At 40.2% G+C, this 22,144-nt stretch overlaps 1 protein-coding gene across 4 annotated transcripts in view; it reads left to right on the forward strand.

The window, feature by feature from the left end:
• The window catches only part of WDR7 (WD repeat domain 7), a 292,206-nt gene that overhangs the window by 162,231 nt on the left and 107,831 nt on the right, over positions 1–22,144 (forward strand). For all 4 annotated transcript variants that reach the window (XM_053664157.1, XM_037151997.2, XM_037151995.2 and 1 more), the window contains one exon: positions 7,819–8,040. In XM_053664157.1, coding sequence (XP_053520132.1) covers positions 7,819–8,040 — 222 coding nt within the window. The remainder of the gene's footprint in view (positions 1–7,818; positions 8,041–22,144) is intronic.

The following is a 22,144-nucleotide window of genomic DNA, read 5'->3' on the forward strand; positions in this document are numbered from 1 at the left end:
GTGTTCTAGTTAAGCTGTAAGGAAAGCATTTACTCCTGTTCATGTAAATCGAGAGTCAATTATGCTAAATCTAAAGACAATTACGTACTTTTGAGAAACACTGCATGAATTAAACGGTTGTTTTAGTAAAATCAAAGGCTCATATTTCGTTTAAAGTAACCCAGTAATGAGCGAACCTGTTTCCGCACAGAACCAGTATTCCGCATGCAGCTGAAACGGCGGAGCATCTGCGTGCTTGGCCGAGGCCAGCAGCCTCTGTTGGCCGCTCAGGGCTGGTTGAAGGCATTAATTTTCCCACTGTGATGGGGTGATCAACCGTCCTGTCGAGAAAATGGATCTCCACGTCACCCTTTCGCATGATTAAGCGGAGGCATGTCTCTGTGAAAAAATACCGAATTTCAGGAGACAAATGAAACTGCAGAAAGGCCTCCTCTTCCAGAATTGTTTTACTTTTAATATCTCAAGATTTTCCATTTGGTTGTCAGTTTATTTATAGGAAAACATTGCAGCTAATTGCATATTTCTTATATTATTTAAAGGAAAAGACAGCAAAGCCAAGAATTTAAAATATTTCCCGATCTGAAAAATCAAAGAGTCAGAAACTGCTGTGTTTTTGTTGGATCAGAAGGAGGGGTGGGCATCTGTACCTTACACATTCACTAATCACTGTGTGTCTGTTGGGGGGGGATTTTCTTGCCCTTCCCTTCCTACCTGTTAACAAAGAACTATCATCTTTTCAGACCCGAGTACCCATAAAAATTACACGCCATAGAATTTCAGCATCAGTACTGCTCCTAGCCGGTTGGAGAGTGTTCTTATAAGCCTGTGCACGTGCCAAACTTTAAATTACACCAAGTGATGTACTTGACAGCTAATTAAGATTTCATATTTTGGCCACTTAGCAGAGGGCACCTGTTATGATTCTCTCTATTAGCTTAAGGATACAATTTACGAATGGCTGTCTTAAAGTACATTATTAAAACTTCCCTAAAGTCTTAATTCTTTCCTGAGGAGTGGGAGTTAAGACAAGATCGAGGTAATTAAACAAAAGGAACCTAGAGAAGGGGGGGGGACCAGAGTGGAGGCGGAGCTCTGCAGATGCCCCTGTTGTTTAATTTCCTACTGGAAGCGCCGGTGTGTGTGCTTCCGCGCCCCCTCCCCCTCCACGCTGTGGCCGTTGCGGAGGCTGAACGGCTGGGGTCAATGCCTTGCCTATTGATCAGTATCCCCGCAGTCCCTTGCTCCAGCAGCTGCTTCATTGGCTTCTTTCAGGGCCTGCTTCAGTACATTAGAATAGAAATCCATAACCAGAGCTGTGCTCATCCAAGCAGGGGAAGAAACTAAATTAAATGGTATAAAACAATCTTGGATCAGGAGTTTGTGCCAATTCATCTTGATCTAAGATGTCACACCGGGCTCTCCGTCTGAGCACCTGGGCCAGAGGCAGCCATAGTGAAAATAGATGGAGCCGCGATCATTCATTTGTCAGCTGAGGAGCGAGGCAGCGGTTAGCAATTCCCTTCTGCAGAGGTCAGCTGACAGAACAATCAGAGCAACTGCAGAATGGAGCTTTCCTTTGAACTATTGTTATGGAGCGTGCTCTTGCTGGGATGTGGGGGGAGGGGAGCCCCGTTTGCTTCCTGTTTCAAGAATGCCATGTAAAGAGTAAAATACATACCACACAAACATAGATGCAGTTGCACAAATCTCTTACCCCGCACGTCGGTTCTCGCATGTAAATAAAGTTGGTTTTAAACACATCTGTTGAGATACAGATGATCAAACTGACAAATGTCACTTTGCCTAGAATTAGGGGCCATTTTCATCCTAAACACACAGGCGGTGATTATTGATTTTTTGCCTTCTTGGTGTGGTTACGCTTTTAGCATTTTCCTTTTTTTTAGTTACCATCAACTACCACAAATCAGTGTTATACTTGAATCTATAATCACATGTACAGACTTCTACTAACATTTCTTATCTTTGGAAAAAAAACAGGGGAAAAAAATCCATGAAGAGAGCTGTGTGCTATGGCACCCGATTACAAATAATTTATTATGTTACTCAAATATTCTTATGATAATGTAAGTTCACTTTATTTTATTTTATTTATTGAATTAAATTAAATTTGTTGAATTGATTGGGGTGACATTGGTTAATAAAACATTGCAACTCAGGCTTATTATAAGAACCGTTCTTACAAAATAGGACTTACAGTGGAAGTTGTAAAGGAATTTTGCGGTGGAGGAACACCACGCTAAAGCGGCCTGCATGTGATTTGAAGTATACTATATAGAATTAAATGAGAGAAATGAGTAAGGACGAACATTTCATATGAAAGAATGGCAGTATTTTTAGAGATGAATCTATTTTCTGTGGGTTCATTTTAGATGTCTTTCTACACAGCTTAAAAATGAATGGCAAATATCCAGGACTAACTGTTTTTAAATGATGAAATGTGGCCCTGACTGGTGTGGCTCGGGGCCAGCAGGCAGGCCATCGTCCCGCAAACCAAAAGGTTGCTGGTTCGGGTCCCTGTCTGGGCACTTGCCTGGGTTGTGGACCAAACCCCCGGCTGCTGACACGTGAGAGGCCAGGGACCTGCTTCTCTGCCTTTCTTTCTCCCTCTCGTCCCCTCTCGCTAAAAACCAACAAATAAAATCTTTAAAAAAAGAATGGTAAAGTGTGACATGGCAGAAGTGAAGAAACACAGCTGCAACAACAACAAATCTTTTCTATACTCAGTTTCACCAAACTTTTCTTGGAATCCAAATAAACAGTTAACTACTCTTGGAGGTTCTTATCTTAGTTTTCTAGAGAAACATCCCCCCATTTTTCATTAAGTGCTTTGATATCAATTATTCGCTTCCACTTTTTAAATTCTGTATAATATCCCCCCACTTCCATTTCTTAGACTCTTCCTAGGTCTTGCCCACATTCCACTCTGCCTTCCAGCACAGGTGAAGGAGTGTCTGGAATTTCAAGTGTACACTTAAAAGCTTTGTGCTCTAGGTGGTTTTTTACTCAGCTTTCAGAAAAGCCTGCCTTTCTTGCAAGGATTTTGTTTTGTTTTATTTAATTAGGATTCTTAAAAGAATTCAGGGCAGGATATCTAAACTTGTTCTGCAGTGTGTTACCATCAACCACCCCAAACTCACCACGGATCTTGAAGCTGTTCACTTCGTGCATCTCCTGTTCCACAGCCCAGCAACACACCGACCTGATCTCTCCCTTTCATTTGTACAGTCCCCTCCTAACTGATCACCTCCCTTCCAGCCTTCTCCATATGCTCTGCGAGTGGTTTTCTAAAACCCCAAATCTAATCAGGTTACTCTGTGGCTTATACCCTGTCTTCAGTATGTTCCCACTGTTCAAGGGATAAAAATGGAAATGCGAATAAAACCAATAGAGCCATCTATGACCTGGCCCTTTCCTGCCTCTCGCCTCATTTTCTACCATTCTCCTCTTGACTCATAGAGTTCCAGCCCAATTACCTATCCTTGAAATACAAATCTACGAGTTTCTACTTGCTTTAGGTTCTTAAACATACTGATCTCTCTGTCTATAAAGTTCTCAATTGATTTCGTAGCCTTTACATTTCTAATTTCTGTTTAGTAGGCTTTAAGGTCAATAAGGACAGAGACTTTGCTTTTCTCATCCCAATTAATTCATATTAATTCATTAATTCATATTAGCATAGCGCCACGTAGTCTAGATGTTCAGTTTTTATGCCGTGAATGACTGACTGGTGGAAGGAACGACCCTCTGCCACCACTGGTACTTTTTGTTTTCCCCTTGATCATTGCAGGAGCTGTCTTTTGGTTCTGCTTGCGTTGTTTTCCCTCACAGTCTACGGTCCCTTCTGCTAGTATCGTGACCTTTCTAGCAGCGAATGAATCTGATGTCACCCCTTTATCCAGGATTGTTCAGTGGCTTTTTAATCGAAGGCTAAGGGTCTTCAGCTTGCCGGGCCGAGGCCTCTCCTGGTTTGCGCCCTGAGCGTGCCCTGTGGTTGCCTTTGGCTGCCTCTCCTCCAGTGGCGTAGAATGATAAAGCAAGAGAACAGGAGAAACATTCAAACAAAACATCTGAAGATACTCAGAAGCCCATGAAGCCGATTTCTTGGTTGGCATAGTGAACTCTGAGGGCCCCTTTTTGGTATTGATTTAATTAATGTATAGAGAGCAGCGTGCTGAAAGGGACCAGGAAAGCTGGATGGATAATATCAGAAAGAGCGGAGAGCTGACCTCCAGTGAAGCTGGCTCAGAAGTTCACTTTTTAAATCCCTCTGTACCAAATAGGTAGCTATGATGGATAAATAAACAAATAGAAAACCAAAGAGACAAAACTAGGCTCTGGAAGGATAGATATCTCTGTGGACAGGTAATGGAATCAAAATGCAATAATTTGGGCTGAAATCAGTAGCTGCTTCCAGAAGCAGGCTTCTGGCCCCTGTGAGCATAGAGGACTTAAACTAAGTCATGAATGAAGCTGAAAGCCAGGAGCTTCCTGGGTTCCTGGATGGACATTAACAAGTTACAAGCACATTGCTACTTGGTTAAAATTCAGGCTGTATATATTAAAGAAGAAAAGAACATGGATATTAACTTTGTGACTGGCAGTGCTTCCCATAACAAAATAATGAAACTGAGGTGTGTTCAACCTGATAACCTAAAAATAAAACAAAGAAAAAGAGAATAGAGATGAAACCTATAGAACGTGGAAAAATAACAGCAGAAACTAGTGAAACAGAAAGCAATAAAATAATAAGATCAAAACAAGTGGGGTTTTTCTTGAAAATCTGGTAAAGTATATATTTCTAGTAAAACTGATCAAGAAAGATGTGAAAAATAATATTAGAGAAGGCACAAGTGAACACTATTTAAAGGGATTATAGCAACTGATAATTGAGAAGGTGTTTGTTTGTTTGGGGGGAGAGAGAGGAGACAGAGAGAGAAACATCAGTTTGTTGTTCCACTTATTTATGCATTCAGTGGTTGATTCTTATATGTTCCCCGACTGGGGATTGAACCTGCAACCTTGACACATTGGGACGATGCTCTAATCAACTGCACACTGGCTAAGGTGACAAAGTTTTTAAGCAAAAGAGAATAGTGTAAAGAACTTCCTACCAATAAATTTCATGACATAGATAAAGTAGATATTGATTTTAAAATTGTAAGTTGTCAAAAGTGACTTGGGAAGAAATAATTAAATAGCAGCTATAATAAAAAATGAATTTATAATGACAAATATTGCCTCCTCCACCTTGTTCCTCCTCTACACCTTCATCCCCTGCCTTCTGACTCCGGAAGGGGAATGTCCTGAGACACAGGCCCCGACAGTTGCAGAAGAGAATTTTCTTTGAACTCCAAGAGTCCTTTAACTATTTTCAAAGAATTGGAGAGAGTTACTTAACCCAGTTTTTAAGTCGTATTGTGTTGCTGCTAAGAGCCAACGAGAATAGTATATAAAAAGAAAACTATAGTCCTGTCTCACCTGTGGACACAAATGTGAAACACTCTATTAGCAAATTTAGTTCAGAGTCTGTGTATTGGTCTGTTTATCTACCTACGTACCTGTCAATCGACATCCATCCTTCCATCCATTTGTCAGTTTATCCAGAGTTTGCCCCAGGAATGCAAGCATACTTCAAGACCTGAAAATACGTAACATTTTAGGTATCACTGATATGGTTATACAATGGATAGATTAAAGAACATCTGACAAGGTCAGATCGTGGTGATTCTGGGGACATGAGGAAGGGGTAGTAAAGTCAGGACACGATCCATAGTAGACTTTAGTTATATCCACATTAATTAGTTCTTAGTAAAATAAGATTACATTAAGATTATACAGAGTTGATTGTGTACATATATATCATGATATTCTTTATATATTCCCTATGTAATTTAATGGATGCTTAGTATACCATAATAAATACCAAACCAAACATAAAAATAAAAAGTAGCATGGGAGGGTGGGACTGAGCAAAGGACCAAGTGTTAGGAGAATTTTGGTGTATACCTTAGTGAAAGAAAGGTTGGGAAAAGAAACTTTAAGAAGAGTCATGTTTTAGGAATATAGTTTCTCTAATTACCTCCTATTTATCAATACTTTAATAAAGATTTAAAATTTTTATTATGTTTTGAGTATCATGATTGGTATTTCTTCTGAACGTGAAATGATGTTGAGCTTTGTCCGGGTCATAAGTACTTCTTCAAATGCTTGGTTGCTCGTCCCGATTCATCTGGACAGAATGCTTGTCCTTTGCGTTCTCATGCTGCCCATCCCTCCCAGTCCCTGGAAAACGCCCACTTCCCCGTTGAATCTTCAATTCAGCACTTCTTCCTGTATGGACGGGCTCTTTATTTTTCAGCCGCTAGCGAGCTTCCTGAGGACCTGCACTATTTTTACATCTGTATTTCCCTGGCCCGAAGTAGCTGCTCAGTAAATATATGTCAAATTAGTGGGCAAATTAACAAATAAATTGATGAGCAATCTTTTCTAAAAAGAGACTTAATCGAAGTAAAATTTATATTTTTAAAAATCCATCCTTTTAAAATGTAGAATTGATTCTTAGTATATTTGGAGCTGTACAGATATAAGCATGATCTGATTTTATAACACTTTATCACCTCAAAACACTGGCACTCATTAGCCGCCATTAACCCTTTCACTCCTGCCCCACCCCTGGGCAATCACTAATCTACTTTCTCTCTCTGCCGATCTCTCTATTCTGGATCTTTTATGTAAATGGAATTACACAAGGTGTGATTCTTTGTAAGGACCGTATAATGTCTTCAAGGTCACCCACATGCAGCATGGATCAGTATTTCCTTCCTTTTTACTACTGAATATTTTGTTGGATGGATATACCACATTTAGTTTATCCTTTCGTTCACTGATGGACATTTGAGTTGTTTTTTTGACTATTAATAGTGCTGCTGCGAACATTCATGTACAAGCTTTTGTGTCTGCATTTGTTTTCATTTTTCTTGGGTAGATGCCTAGGAGTGCAGTCGTCCGGCCACATGGTGACTCTGTTCAGCTTTTTGAGGAACTGCCAAACTCTTCTAAAGTGATTATTCCATTCGACATCCCCCCAGCAATGCACGAGGGTTTCAATTCTTGTGTGTCCTCAACAACACATGTTATTTATTGCTCATCCTGTTTATCACAACCATCCCAGTAGGTGTGAAGTCATGTCTCATTGTGTTTTCATATACGTTTTCATGATGACCAGCGATGTTGAGCATCTTTTAATGTGCTTATTGGCCATGCATATATCTGAAGAATTCTCTATTCAAATTCTTTGCCCATTTTTCAAGGTGGATTTTCTTATTGTTGAGTCGTAGGATATACTGTGAATATAATCCCTTTTTAGATGTGTGACTGACAGTATTTTCTCTCAGTCTATGTATTGTCTTTACCTTCTTGATATTGTCATTTGAAGTGCAAACATTTTTAATATTGATGAAGTCCAGTTAAAAACTATTTTAAAATTACTTTTGCTTCTGGTATCATATCTAAGAAAGCATTGCCTGACCGAAAATCATGAAAATAATCATCCATATTTCTTTCTGCAAGTTCTTCAGTTTTAGCTCTTATATTTAGAGCCATGATCCATTTTGAGTACAATTTCTGCAAGATCAGAGGTACAAGTCCAAGCATATTCCTCTGTATGTGGATACCAGGTGTCCCAATACCATTTTGTGAAAAGACTGTTCTTTCCTGAATGAGTAATATGGAATGTTTTTCTAATCGTATGTTATTTTGTATTGACATTAAGTTATAGTCTTACATTTTGATTTTCAGGTTGTTTATCAAGCATCCCACAAATGAAAAAAATTTCTACATCTTATGAGGAAAGAAGGAAACAAGCTACAGCTATTGTTTTACTGGGCGTGATAGGAGCTGAATTTGGTGCCGAAATCGAGCCTCCTAAACTATTGACCAGACCGCGAAGCTCTAGTCAAATTCCTGAGGGATTTGGTTTGACCAGTGGTGGATCCAACTACTCCTTGGCCAGACACACTTGTAAGTTTTAAAATTCCTATTGCTGATGTATTGCTTCTCAGTGCATATTATTTGTTGACAGAATGCAAGAATATCGAACATATCCTGAGTTTCAATTCAAACAGAACGCTTAAATGAAGTTAGAAAGCAGTACAATTTCTCTGGCATACTACCTGTGTCATTACTTACCCAAACCTCTTTTTAAAAGTTGAAATGTGGTTTTTAAATGCATTTCCTAAAATAACACATGTCTGAGATTTGTGTTTTCAGAGTTTGCTCAAGATTTTAGCCAAAACTTATGAAAGCTAGCTTTACGTTAAAACTTGTAACTTATAAAATAATTTCTGAGAAACTATGCAACTCGTCCAGAACGTGATTAGAAAAGTCAGGGGTGGACCTGGACCACCAATTTTTTTCTTTAAAAAAATTTTTACGTTTTCAACAGCATGAATAAGGAAGTGAGAATTACCTCTATTTTTAAAAGATTCCAATACCAGTTTTAGAATTATGAAAAATTACAACCAGAGCTCAGAGGGCTGGTGCCACATTGCTTCGGTTCTGTAGTTGGCATGTTAATTATAGGTGAGGGCATTTTACTTACAGTGTCTTTTGGTGCTTCAGAGTAGGGACTTCTTTATATAAGGTCAAAATGTTTCTGCAATGTTGCAAAATGATTTCCAACACCGTGTCATCTTAAGGACCAAATACAATCCTACCAAATATTGCTGCATCACAAGATGTTCTTTGTAGAACGAATTGCAAATGTGTTCTTTTGGGATTTTCAGCCTTTTAGCAAAGGAAAAAGATGTGCTATGTTCCTTCGGTAGCTATAACAGCAGAGAACTTCATTGAATCATTGTCGAATATTTTTTACTGTGAAACCAAGGAGCTGTATTAGAGGCTTTTATCATTATTATTTTCTGGAGAGGCTTTTATTATTAAAGCCCTGGTATAGACTTAGCTGCCCTGCCCCCACCCCACCTTTGCTCCTAACATATATTTATTTGGGTTGGTAATCTCTTGATCTCCGTTTGACAGTGAGAATCAGGGAGTAACAACAACAATAATAATAAAGGTACTAATTCTTTCGAGCACAATTTTAAGCTCTTTACATGCAGTATTAACTCACACGAGCCTCAATAGTCACCTTTGATGGTGGGCATCCCTGTTATCTCCACTTTACTGGTTAGTCAGTGGGGCACAGAAAGGCCTGGCCACCTGGCTGAGTTCAAGGCTCTAGGAAATTCAGGTTTGGGCCGAGCACCATCTGTGGGTTCCACAGCTCATGATTTTGACCATTATGCAAACTACCACTGGTCAGTGGTTCCTAGTGGAAAAGGTCTAAATGACTAACCTGTGTTATCACTTTATATTTAGAAAGCACTTTCTTTTCTATCCTCTTACTTGACCTTCAAAATGGAAAGTAATTTCTTCCAAGTGACTCAGCCAAAAAGTGGTAAAACTCGAATTTGAATGCGAGCCACTTGTGCCCTGAAAACCCCTGCCCTTTGCGTTTTCCATTGGGGCACCCACACTTTCCCTCCTCCACACTTGCCAGCTCGCAGGGCTCCTGCCTCTCACTCAGCTCTGCAAGTTCCCTGCTTGTCGTTGGTGACCCCCTGCTCCAATCTGCCCAACTCTACAAAGGGCTCCTCGGTTGGGCCTGCCTCTTTGTGTCACTCACTCTTTGTGTCTGGGACTGACAGGTACAGCTCCGTGTTCACAATCTTGGCGTTAGGAAATGGGAGGTCAGCGAATCTTGGAGTGGTTTATTTAGTCTGGTGGCTTTCAAAGCCTTTTGCTCACCCTCTCCCTATGAGTATCAAGAAATTTCTAAGTTGAAACATTTGTAAATAATAGAATTTGGGGGATATCATGATTATTGACATTTAAAGTTAAGCTTTTGTTCTTTTTAATATAATAATAAAATATTTACTATAAATATTTTATATCCATTATTATCCATTTTTAAAAAATACATGCCAGACCTTCCCTTAGAAGTCAGAAATCTTACATCTGATTGTTTTACTTGAAGAGAGATCATTTCTACCCTGACAGTTAGGGAAGGTGGTCATTTGCTTATTTAGCACCCAGAAATTAATTTCTTTAAACTATGTCTTACAACTATTCATGCTTTCATGAAAACTCTTAAGATGTTCCCATTTGAAGGGAGTTACTTATTTAGAAAACCACTGAGTTTATCCAACATGTTTTGTATAATTTCTCAACAATATTCTTTTGTATTTTGTATTTTTCTGCAAGGAAAATGAACATAAATGCTTTTCTCTGGAATTTTCCCATAGCCAAATGTAAGTGTCTACACATAAATACAGGAACATCATAAGTTTATAAGTGGGTGACTGATTGCACCCAAGCTATTGGCTGGTTGCTAGGCAGATTAGTTTCTAATGCATTGTCTTGGTTACCTAGGCTAGTACTGTTATTATCCCTTTTCTAACCACATTTATCTTCATATGAAATTCTGATATTTGTTCACTTCCTTCTGTAAGTCTTTTCTTCTATATATTAATTTCATCTGCAAATTATAAGTACTGAGACTAGAAAAAGAGGAAATGGGTTAGGAGAAAAGGAGAAATTAAAATGCTGTGGCAAGTGGAAATAGAAAATTTTCAAAGAAGCCTTGGGAATTGATGAAAGAATCGAAGGGTCTTAGTGCACATCAAGGGGCCCTAACGACTATTTCTGACTCGAGGGAAACCCCGAGCTAAGCTTAGCTGTGGGAGGGGTTTTGCATGGTGCCCCTCAGCTCTCCCCAGCAAAGCAAATGAAACACACCCAAACATTTTAAATATTTAAGTGTCGTGGGACCAAGTTTGTTCTTGGAGCATTTTGGGTAAAAGACTAGATGTGGTAATGCAAAATATAATTCTTAGCAAATTATATGTACGGCTATTTCATGGAACCAAAAGAAAGAGAGATTCTAAGAGATTTGTAGCAAGCAAGAAATAGTATATAAAAATGAATGATGTAGTTAGTACCTATTAGAACCAGTTTAAAATGTGTAAAAATGGCCTTGATATTTTTCTTATTTGTTATGGTTGTCCTATTTTATTTGAATAATTATAAAATATTATAAAGGTCATCATAGTTTTCTTTGAACTTTCCTTCCGTTACACTATTTTTGTTTGGTTTTGTTTTGTTGTTTTTCCATTAAAGATTTTAGAGTTTACTTGGAGGTAAATGTGCCTATCACAGGGATTTTTTTCAAAGCTTTTCTTACTTCAATTGAAATGTTTTTATTAAATTACTAACCCTCAGTTTACATCTTGGCCTCCTGATCAGAGACAGATGTCTAAGTGCTGTATGTCTTACTCAGGCTCTTTCCGAACAGCATCAACCTGCCGGCAGCGGCTGTGTGGGACGTTGTGCTGTTTGTCTGTGTGGCATTCAGAATGGATCGGTGCCGTCCAACATTTCGTCCTTACGGCACCCTGTTGAGTGAGATAATAATCGTTATCCTGATTTTGAGATAAGGCCATTAAGTTACAATATTTGAAGGGCTTTAACTGCCGGTGTAGTTAGAGGTGTAGATAATGAATTCCGACTGCTGGGTAAAGCTGTTCCGTGAAAACTCTTCACCCCGTCAGGTCCCGGTTACCCTCCCTAACGGGAGGGTCAGTGTCAATGGGGCTCAATTCAAGTCACCTTTAGTTTTATAATATACTTTGTACTTGGACTGGAGTAGATAGGAGTCTTTTCTGGGCTTACACTTTACATAAAATGTCAGAATCACACATCGAAGACAAAGCTGGAGGGCTCTGGCCACGAAGAGGCCTGGACTGGACTCTGTTACTTTGCACCCTCAGTCAGTGAAGGGTCCCTCTGGGTATAGTTTCCTCTCATACAAAACAAAAGGCCAGAACCTTTCTCTTTTTAAGCCCTTTTGACCAATTAGTCTCTCTGCTTCTGCAGGGAAATCAGAAGCATCCCGGGAAACCCCTTCTTCATAACCCTCTCCTCCCCTCCTCTCCTCCAACTCCTTTCCTCCCTCCACAGAGGGAGGGATGCTCCCTTGATTCAAGACAGCCCAACTTTAGTAGAGATTCCTCCGTTTTACTTGGATCCGCAGAATCAGGAGGCCCTTTTAGACTAGGTTAGGGTATTATTTATAACATTACCTTACAGAGCCTTGGCTTCTTCCTTTCACTCGGTCTCTCTGCCCAGTGTGTAATTGTGGAGTTATGCTGGCCCATCTGTAGTAAATCCCCTTTTGATCTCTCATTAGCTTTTTGACTTTGGGCAAGTGTCATAAGTCATTTCCCCAGGCAGCAGACTCCGAGACAGATTTGGAGGCAGCGGATCCTGGGATCAATACGTGTGGGGAGTGAGAGAAGCAGGACTGGGCAAGGGGAGAAGTCGAACCGCATTTCCGTCTCCCAGAAAGCTCACCTCTCGGGAACTCTCGGGAACTCTGGAGCTGGGGTGGCCCTTCAGACTTGTCCTGAATTAGAACTGAGGGCTGGGCCTTTCCGTCCTCATGTCAGTCCCTGGAATCGAGTCATTGGTGCCCTGAGAAGGGGTGGGGACTGGAGGCGGGCAGCTGGCTCTCTTCCACATGAGGCAGGTCCGCCACTCACACCCCCCGAGCCTGGGAGGGAGGTCTTCAGTTGTGGAGGTGAGGACACAGGCAGCTCTCCGGCTTCTGCTCAGCATGTCACTGATCTGCATGTGTCCCCATGCCTCCTCCTGTCAACAGAAAGGGAAAGGTCCATTCACTGAACATGCTTTCTATTCCAACTTCATAGGTATCTCTCTCACCCTGCAAGACGGACATTTCACCCAGCACCTAGCACCCGACAGGGCCCAGTCATAGCCAGTTACCGAGCATTTACTCTGTGTGGGCGTTTCGCTATGTACTTTACCTGCATTCTCTTATGTAATTGTCTAACCCTATCAGATGCCATTCCCACATGCATTTATCATGAGAAAACTGAAGCTTTGCCCCACACTCACTAGAGCTTTGTGAAGCTGGATGAAATTTAGGCAGTATATTGAGGGCACAGGTTAAATGTTTTCAAGGTCATACTGCTAAAAAGTATCAAGCCTGGACTTGAACATCTCTCTTCCAACTCTAAATGAGCGTGTTCTCACCATTTCATACAGTCATCTTGCGTTACGAACCAGAAAGATTCAGAAGTGGTGCTGAACGAAGGGAGGGTCAAGTCAGCAAGTGCAAGGTCACCTTTGGACATCTACTGAATCGTTGCTTCAGGAATGTGCTGGAGCTATGGAGATATAAGTGTGTGGAAAAGCCACAGCTCTGTCCTTGTGAAATGGCTTCCATCTGTGGCATGAAATATTTAGATTAGAGAAAATAAATTTTTCCCCACTGCGATTCTTTAGAAATAGTATATTAGGATTCTTCAGAATCTGGCTGACGTGTACAACCTCACTGATGATACATCTCTCTATGTGCATTTGTGTTTCTGTTCTGGGCAAAGGACCCACCGATTCCATTCAATTCTCAATAAATAGTCATTAAAATAAAAATGGACAAGAACGCCAAGAGTTTGTTAGATTAAATTACTTATCTGTGATTATGATCTTAAAAACCGGTAATGTTCCTCATTATTAGTTCAATTGTAATACCACCATATATGAGCCTCAGTTAGATGCTACCTACGGAATATTTTAATCCTGCGAAAAATAGCATTTCGAGTTTTATTCGGCATGGTGTTTGATTTGGCTGAGGCCTGCTGTTGTGAAAGGGACCTACCAGGTGCTTCAGGTGCTTCCTGACCATCCGTATTTTACTTAATGGATATGTTAGTATTGGTTGAAGATCATTTTGCAATGAATTTATTTCCTAAATTTAAAATGAGAAAGTTAAGCCAAATCTCAAATGCTTTTTCAGCAAGATTAGGACAAAGTCACTGCATCAATTAGTAGCAAAATTAGTGGTAGTCACAGGATATAAAACAAAGTACCAACAATAAGGAGGAAAGCATCCTGCCATTTGCAAGGACAAGCAGTGACAGTACAGTGCATATGTCCGTAGTTTACAAACAGGGCGTCTGATCGTGTTGCCAAGCTGCTGCGGTGGTGTAGAGATTGCCTTTCCCCTTGCTCTGCCTCATTTTTCGGACCAGGCCATCCTGGCACTGGGAGGTAACCCGCCTTCCTGCCCAGCAGCTTACTGACTCATTCATTCTTCTCAGTGCACTAATGCAGCTTCCCACCAGCACTTCTCACTTGAATTTTACCTTGAAAATCATCTGGTTCCAGATGCCACTCGACTTGCATCACCTTTGCAGCTTCTGGGTGTAGAACTTTAATTCTTCACTCGGGCTGTGCGCTAGGACCTTAGGCAGAGTGCTTTCAAAATACACAAGCATCACCCTATTCAGAAAGTAGGGGGCGGAACATGGGCATCTGTGTTATATTTAAGGCTTCATACATTACTTTCATTCATAGCCAGAGTAGAGAAACACAGTGTACTATGGAATCCTTTTGTTATTTTAATTAAGTATCCATGGTAGTTCTTGCCATTCAACTACCTTAATGTACAAATCGTAATTTTCTTTGTATTTTAAAGTGGAAGGGATAATGGGAACTAGTCTGAGTGAATAAATGACATTTACATTACTCTCCGAGCTAATTCTTTAGTTACCGCAGCCTTTCTACCGGAATTTCGTGACAGTCAGACCTCGGTTCTCGATCGTCTGCCATCTCAAAGAATTTGTTTCTTGACCAAGTTGTTCATGTAAAAAAATGTGTTTGTTCTCAAGCAAAACTTCAGTTTTCGACCCAACAACCCTTTCATGCTAATACCTATGTTATCAGTCACCTGTCTCTCAGGCAACAAAGGGGACAGCGCACCAGAATGAGTATGATTCGGTTTTCAATCAAATCACCTCTCACCCAGCCTTCCAGAATGAATGAACTTGAAGGACTAAGGTTCCACCGTATTCTGAATTGGGTGGGTTTCAGTCTTGACATCACCACAAAGGAACTGTGTGACCTCAATGCTTGGTGGCTCACTTTAACTACAGTAAAAATAGGAATAATGAGAGCACCTGCCTTACAGAATTACTGTGCAGAGTTAGTAAGTCAGTGTATATAGCGCACTTAGAAAGTGCCCCACATACAAGCCTTAGTCGAATGTTAGTGGTTATTACTGTTACTAGAAATGTTTATAGAAGAATAAGGAAAGGCAATGGCTCCTTTTAAGGCATTGCTAACTAATAGGATGTTTATGTATGTATATGCTACTGTAGAAAACCTTCCTAAGAGCCTTAGGAGGTAGGTATTGCTGTCGATAATTTACGTATGAGTAGACTGACTCACAAAAAATAAGTAGCTTCCTTAAGATTATCTGTCTTGTGAGAGATTTGAATCCAGATGCATTTTCCCCTCCCCCCTCAAAGCCCAGGATATTCTTTCCTACTGCACGTACTTATTCCCACTGTTTGTGGTAAAGCACATTAGTTCCTGGAGAATTTATGTAAAAAATGTACTGAAACACCCAGTTTTTTGTAATTACTTATTTGTAATTGGATGGCTTTCTCTATGTTTCTTACCTCATTTCTCATTTTAACCAAACCAACACACGGAGCTCAGATCAAATAGAAATTTTTACCCTTTTGTTTTTGCTTGTAAATAATTTATGTTCTGGAACAGCTTTATCATTTCTAACAGAGATCTGACACTTGCATTATAGACCCTGTTTGGTGATGTAATCCCATCCTGGTTCTCCCAAAATAACTTTAATTTGCCATCATTTTTTGTTAATTCACGACACTTATGGGTTTTAGGTTACTCTTCCATAAAACAAGCAAGTTGGACAAGGTTATTTCTAAGGCCACTTCCATCTAAAATGACAGGATTATATGAAATTATTAATGTGATTTATCCTTATTCTAACTATAGAGTGCTTGTGTTTATTGCTGCCACTTGAGTTTGCTTTTCTTATTTTGCTTGCTCTACACCAACTGTTCTGTCTGCTTTCGTAGGTTCCAGTAGTCCACAGCTACGCCATGTGTTTGAAGCTGAGCATCTTCACATATTTTTCTCCCCCCCCTCTTATGGACCCCTCATATCAGCTTCCCAGGCTACTGTCATTTCTCCATAGCATCTTCTCGACACGTGTCCAGCTTCATGGACTTGTGTTATGTCGAGTTGAATTCAGTAGCTAAATATAACGTCTGTGGAAGTTTGCAATCTGTATCTTACGGGAATGAAATATGAAGTCATTATGCCACTTTTTTTTGGTCTAGAATGTGATGAAACATTGGAATAAGACTCTGCCAACCATCTAATGTGTGAATTAATTACCTTGATTCAGTTTTTAATTTTAGTTCAAGTTTTATTCTCTTGATTTCTTGTTCCTAGGCTGCCTGAGTGTAGTAGACTCACTGTATTGCCCGTGGCAAATCCCCACTCCCACCACTTTTTTCTTTTTGTGTGTGTGTAGGACATTCCTATTTCTGGTTTTTAAAATAATCTTGGTCTGAAGTTTTCTGACAGCTCTGCTGAATGATTCCTTCCAATTTGTATGCCTTTCTTTTTTCAATTACAGTTGAAATCGAATATTATTTCATAATAGTTCCAGGTGTACAGCATAGTGGTTAGATACACGTAACTTACAAAGTGCTCCTCCTGGTAGTCTAGTGCCCACCTGGCCCCATACAAAGTTATCAAAATATGGGCCATATTCCCTGTGCTGTACTGTGTGTGTGTTCCAGGGTCATTGTGATTAACATATTTAATTCTGTAAGTGCAAACAATTTTGTATCAGAAGGAAACAATAGAGCACACCTAGCCTTAATTCCTTGAGAAAGCTGAGGAACCTTTGGTGATTCTCTCAGAATGTCTTTCAGTAAAAAGTGAACTGAAGCGTTTTGTGAACTTGATTGTAGATTCCCTTAGAAAACAGTTTCCAAGACTCTTTTGAAAGGGTGTTAAAGTCTTTTTTTATTTCTTTACACTTTGGTCTCTGTGATGATACAGCAAGTAGTAGTGGACTTCTTGGTGCAAACCAATCCAACTGAAAGCTTCCAGAGCCAGAGTCCACCAGAGCACCTGCGTGCTCACATGACATCAGTGAACGCAGAGCTCTGTCCTCACACCTTTGGCCTTCAGGTTATTTCCTGTAGTGCCCTGGGGCTCCGCACTGAGGGGTCAGTGACTGCTGGGCCCTTGACAATCCTTCCAGTGCAGCAGCACGGACGGATTTGGGGAATCTTGAAGCTTGGCATCACATTGTATCTGCAAAGAGAAGCCATCAAAGACAGGGCTAGACTCTCAAAACAAATACAACCCCCAAAATCTAGAAGCTGGAAACTATGAAACCTTCAAAAACTCAATGATAATCGAAATTCTTGATTTTCCCACGTAAACCTGCTCTAGTCGTGGCCTTCGCCACCACAGCTGATGAACACTTTCTTTAGGGATAGTTCTGATATTTCTCTTCCTCTCACACACAACATCTAACCCATCAGGAAATCTTGCTACCTTCAAAACATATTAAAAATTGAACTACTTCTTTCCACCTTTATTATTCTGACCCTGGCTGACTACCTTCATTTCTCACTGAGCCATTGCCCAGCCTTCCAGCTTCTGCAGTTCTCTGCCTTATAGTGGGCTTTTAATACACCAGCCATGGTAGGGATGCTTTTAAAACTTAAGGTAGGTTATATCACTCAAGGGTATCCAGATGATTAATCGGGAAGACAGATACTCAAAAATCAGTAGCTTTTCTATATACTTGTAAACAAAATAGAAAATATAGAAATCATTTTTCAAAAGACCCTTTAAACATATACAACACACACACACACACACAGAAATTTAGGTGTTCCAGCTACATTCATTGAAAACATTTTTTTCTTTTGCCCCCACTAAACTGCTATTTGTGAAAATCAGTTGATCCTAAAGGTTGATCTATTTTGAGGACCTCTCTTCTCTGTCTTTGGTCTATATGTCCCTTCACAATACCACACCGTCTTGGTGACATTAAGTTTAGACTAAGTACTGACATTCAGTAGCTTAAGACCTCCAACTTAGTTCTTCTGTCAAAATTGCTTTGACGGTTCTAGGTTATTTGTAGTTTGATTTTAAAAAATTGGAATCTACTTATCAATTTGTTTTTATTTTAAAAAAATGCCTGCTGAGATTTTTACTGGAATTTTCTTGAATCTATAGATAAATTTAGGGAGACTTGACATCGTAACAATATTGAGCCTTCTGATTTGTGAATTACACTATTTATATTTCTTTAATTTCTCTCAGCGGTAGTCTGTGGTCAATTTCAAAAGGTCTCACAGAGACCTTCTGGTATCTCAAAGAAGAGGAAGCAGAGAGAATGACCCAGGAAAAACAATCGAAGAAGAAATGGCCGAAATGTTCCAAAGTTAGATGAAAGGCATAAATTTACAGATTCAACAAGTTCAGCAAAGCCCAGACAAGTTAAACTTTAAGAAAATCACGTCCCTGACACATAATCTGTGTAGTTTGTGTTCAGTTTTTACTATTATAGATCTCGTATTACAGTTGCCACCTCTGTGTGTTTGCTCATATTTGTATATGAATATATTGTTGAATCACTTGCTAGAGGTAAATTCCAGTGTCAAAGTTTATATGTATTTTATCTATACCTGATTGTTCTCTAATCAAGTTGTATGAGTTACTCCTTTTGCTCTTTGCTTCTCTATACCTCTTTAATCAGAGGGTGTTAATACTGTTTTCTTGTCTGCCAATATGATTTGTGAAAAATGATATCTATTGTTATTTTTATTCACATTTTATCTCTTTAGATTCTTTTCCTTGTGTTTACTTTTTAGTTCTTCTATAAATGTCCTATTTGTGTTTATTGTTATTTTTTTATTGAGGTACAATTGACATATAACATTATATTAGTTTCAGATGTACAGCATAATGATTTGATTTTTGTATATATTGCAAAATGATCATCACAGTAAGTCTAGGTAACATCTGTCACCATAGATTAAAAATTTTATTTTTCCTTGTGTGAGCACTTTTAAGACCTGCTCTCTTGATAACTTTCATACATGCACTGCAGTGGTATCACCTGTCGTCACCATGCTATACATTGCATTCTCATGACTTACTTATTTTATGTTTGTGTTTTTAACTTGCTTCATCCATTGTACCTGCCCCAGTGAGGTTCTTTTTCTGTATCAAGTTCTTCACTTTTGTACTATTGGTACTTTTTAAATAGAGATATATATTATAAATACTTTTTTATAGTTTATTGGTTCTTTTTTTAAAATTTTCTGGTTCCTTGCAGTAGAGAGAGGTATAATTTTTATGTGGTCAGATATTCAGTCTTTACCTTTATGCTATTGAACCAGAAAAATTAGGGACATAAACGTGTACATTGCTATTTATTCAATTTTACAATAAATAGTATCCATTCAAGGGTCTAAAATAACAGTGAGTGGAGTAGTCAAAGTGGTTCTCCCAGTTACAAATAAGAAAATGGAGTACACTAGAATGAATCCTGAGGTATGTGGTTTTCGGTGTCCATACAGATAGGTAAAGCAGTGTAGATATGTGTGGTTAATGACTAGAAGGGGTGCAAGAGACTCCTAGGGGTTCAGAAGTAACGAAAGATCAGCACTTGTCTACGGCGAGGTGCATGGCTAAGAGAGGAATGAGGACTGGGAGAGGCCCTCCTCCAACGTGAGACCTCTTCAAAGAGGATGTAGCTGTTAAGGAAACACCCAGCCTGTGGGTGGGGAGAAAACCTGCCAAAGGGCAAGGGCCTGCTGTTGCCTGTGAGCAGGTTGGGGCTAGTCCTGACACCCTGGAAGGGTGGGGGCTAGAGTTGCTCTGATGTCCCCCACCGAAACTGGAGGGCAGGTGATAGTCCTGGTTAGTCTGTGCACGTTGTCTTCCATTTCCCCGGCTGGGCAAGCCAGAGCCCTTCCCCTTACAGGATCACGGCTGAGCTCTGTGGTCAAAGCTTTGTCCAGCTCTGTGGTCAGAGGTGTGACCACAGAGCTGGACAAAGCTTAATGTTCTGCCAGCTGGCAAAAGAGATGTTTACAGAGTCCAGCTTTACCGTTACAAAGCAAGAGGGAAATGGTACGTTCGGTGCTGAGGTACTATAAATTGATATAACTGGCCTAGAAGGAATAATTTATCATTATAATTCTAAGATATAATCTAATGAGTCAGAACTTTTAAACCATTAAAATTTCATTTTCTGCTAGGTCCTTTATAATAAGCCAATTATATTCTCCATGAATATTTTTTGAGTTATCAGAGCATTATTTTAAGTTTTGAGAGACTGACCAAAAAATCGTTCTCTCCCTTGTTTCTTTCTGAGTGTAGTCCTGTGGGTTTGAAACAGACCTGATCCAGGCCTCAAAAACTGGCCTGTGCCTGTGTGTGGGAAGCCAACTCTGTCGCTCTGCATCTACAGATAAACAAATGACTGTCGGCAGCCATTGTCCCGAGTTTTAATTTCAGTGGCCTAGTAATGTCCCATCACTTACCTACTGCTTCACAGGGATGTTAGTGATAAGGAATAATTAATGATTTGTTAACAAGATCAGATCTTTGATTATAATGCACAATAGATGTACAAATTCTATATTTAACTTGTATTTGCCTTTTAATTGCTATGGATTTCTGGGCCTGCTACGAGCTACTTTATCAGGCTGAGGAGACGATTCCTACAGTCTCCTACCCCCAGTTCCAGTGGACATTTTCTCCAAAGCAGAAAAGCAGTCCAGTTCCACGAGGTGCTGTCCACTGTAGCTGTGGTCAGTTGTCAGTCCCTGGGACAGCAGCCTGGGAGCCGGGAAAGGCCGAAAACAACAAGCAAGGGGTTTACTAGTGTTTTTGTGTCAAATGGTGTAGAGGGGGAACGCTGTTGGTAGGTGGAGGGTTCTTTGAATTTTTAAGCTCCAGAAAAGGATTTCAGGCCCAGCAAAGGTAGGGCATTAAGGCTGAGCTCCCTGAAAATTCTACTTGAACTTACTGACCATGGCATTACAGAGCCGGCCACTCGGCACATCTCCAGTGCTGGTTCCGGGACCTCCCAAAGCTTCCTAGTGCAGTTGGCTGGAGCGGAACAGGACAGTGTGCTTCTGGGAAGGGAGGAGTTCTGGGCAGTAGCACAGTCCTAAATAGAATATCGATGTGGCCACTCCAAAAGGATAGTAATATTATATAGCCATAGGCAGTATGTCATCCAAGCTGTTTTCATTGCCCAGAAATCATTATGCTGAACCTACAGGTTGTCAGTCAAGTTAATTTTGGTAACTGCAAAGTAGACTGTGCCTTTGTGGATATGTATATATAATTCTATAATTCAATGGATGTACAAGATTAAAAAGTTGCTCTTTATGTATTTAGTGCCTCCCTTAAGTCACATGTGTGTGTCTGTGAGTGTACATTTATATCTCTGTGTGTGTGTGTGTGTGTGCGCCTGAGTGCACACAGGTGGGAGCCCCATCTGGCTCTTCTCCTGAAATGCCTGTGCTGCAGGCGGGTGGGTACTGAGCACTAAGATAATATCAAGTGTTAGCTTGTACCACATGACATTGCCATTCTTGAAAGTCAAAGTGGTCACGTATGAGAAGACCTCAGAGATACTGTGGGTTCGGCGCCAGACCACCACAATAAAGTGAGTCATAAGGTTTTTGTTGGTGGAGGGGCTTGCCTTCAATTATGTGAAAAACACACCATCTGTGAAGCACAGTAAAGCGAAATGCGGTGAAATGAGGTGTGCCTCCACCAGCCGTTTCACATGGTTCAGCTCAGTATTCCAGTATCAGCCGGACTATGATTGGGAAGAGCACCAAGTCATTAGAGCAAATTATCTAAGCCAGAACACAGATTCCCCCCGACTGGACAAGAGATAGAAGTGATGTTAAGGAGAGTAAAGCTAATGGCTGGTTGACGACTCAGTTCTGTGGCAGCCGGTGTGAGGTGCGCCACTCCTCTCTGCGTGGGCAGCAAAGGCTTTGCTCACCAGATTTTTCCCTCTCTGAATATAATCCCCAGGATTATGTAAATCTTTGCAGATGGCTTCTTTGACATTTGCTTATGTGGCTGCCTTCCTGACACACCTAACACAGCAGGTTTTCCTTTCTGAACTCGGCTGCCTTTCTAGCTTTTGGATACCAAGGTG

The sequence above is a fragment of the Artibeus jamaicensis genome, unplaced genomic scaffold (assembly GCF_021234435.1).
Source record: "Artibeus jamaicensis isolate MK-2021 breed Jamaican fruit bat unplaced genomic scaffold, CSHL_Jam_final contig_354, whole genome shotgun sequence".
Classification (NCBI taxonomy): Eukaryota; Metazoa; Chordata; class Mammalia; order Chiroptera; family Phyllostomidae; genus Artibeus; species Artibeus jamaicensis.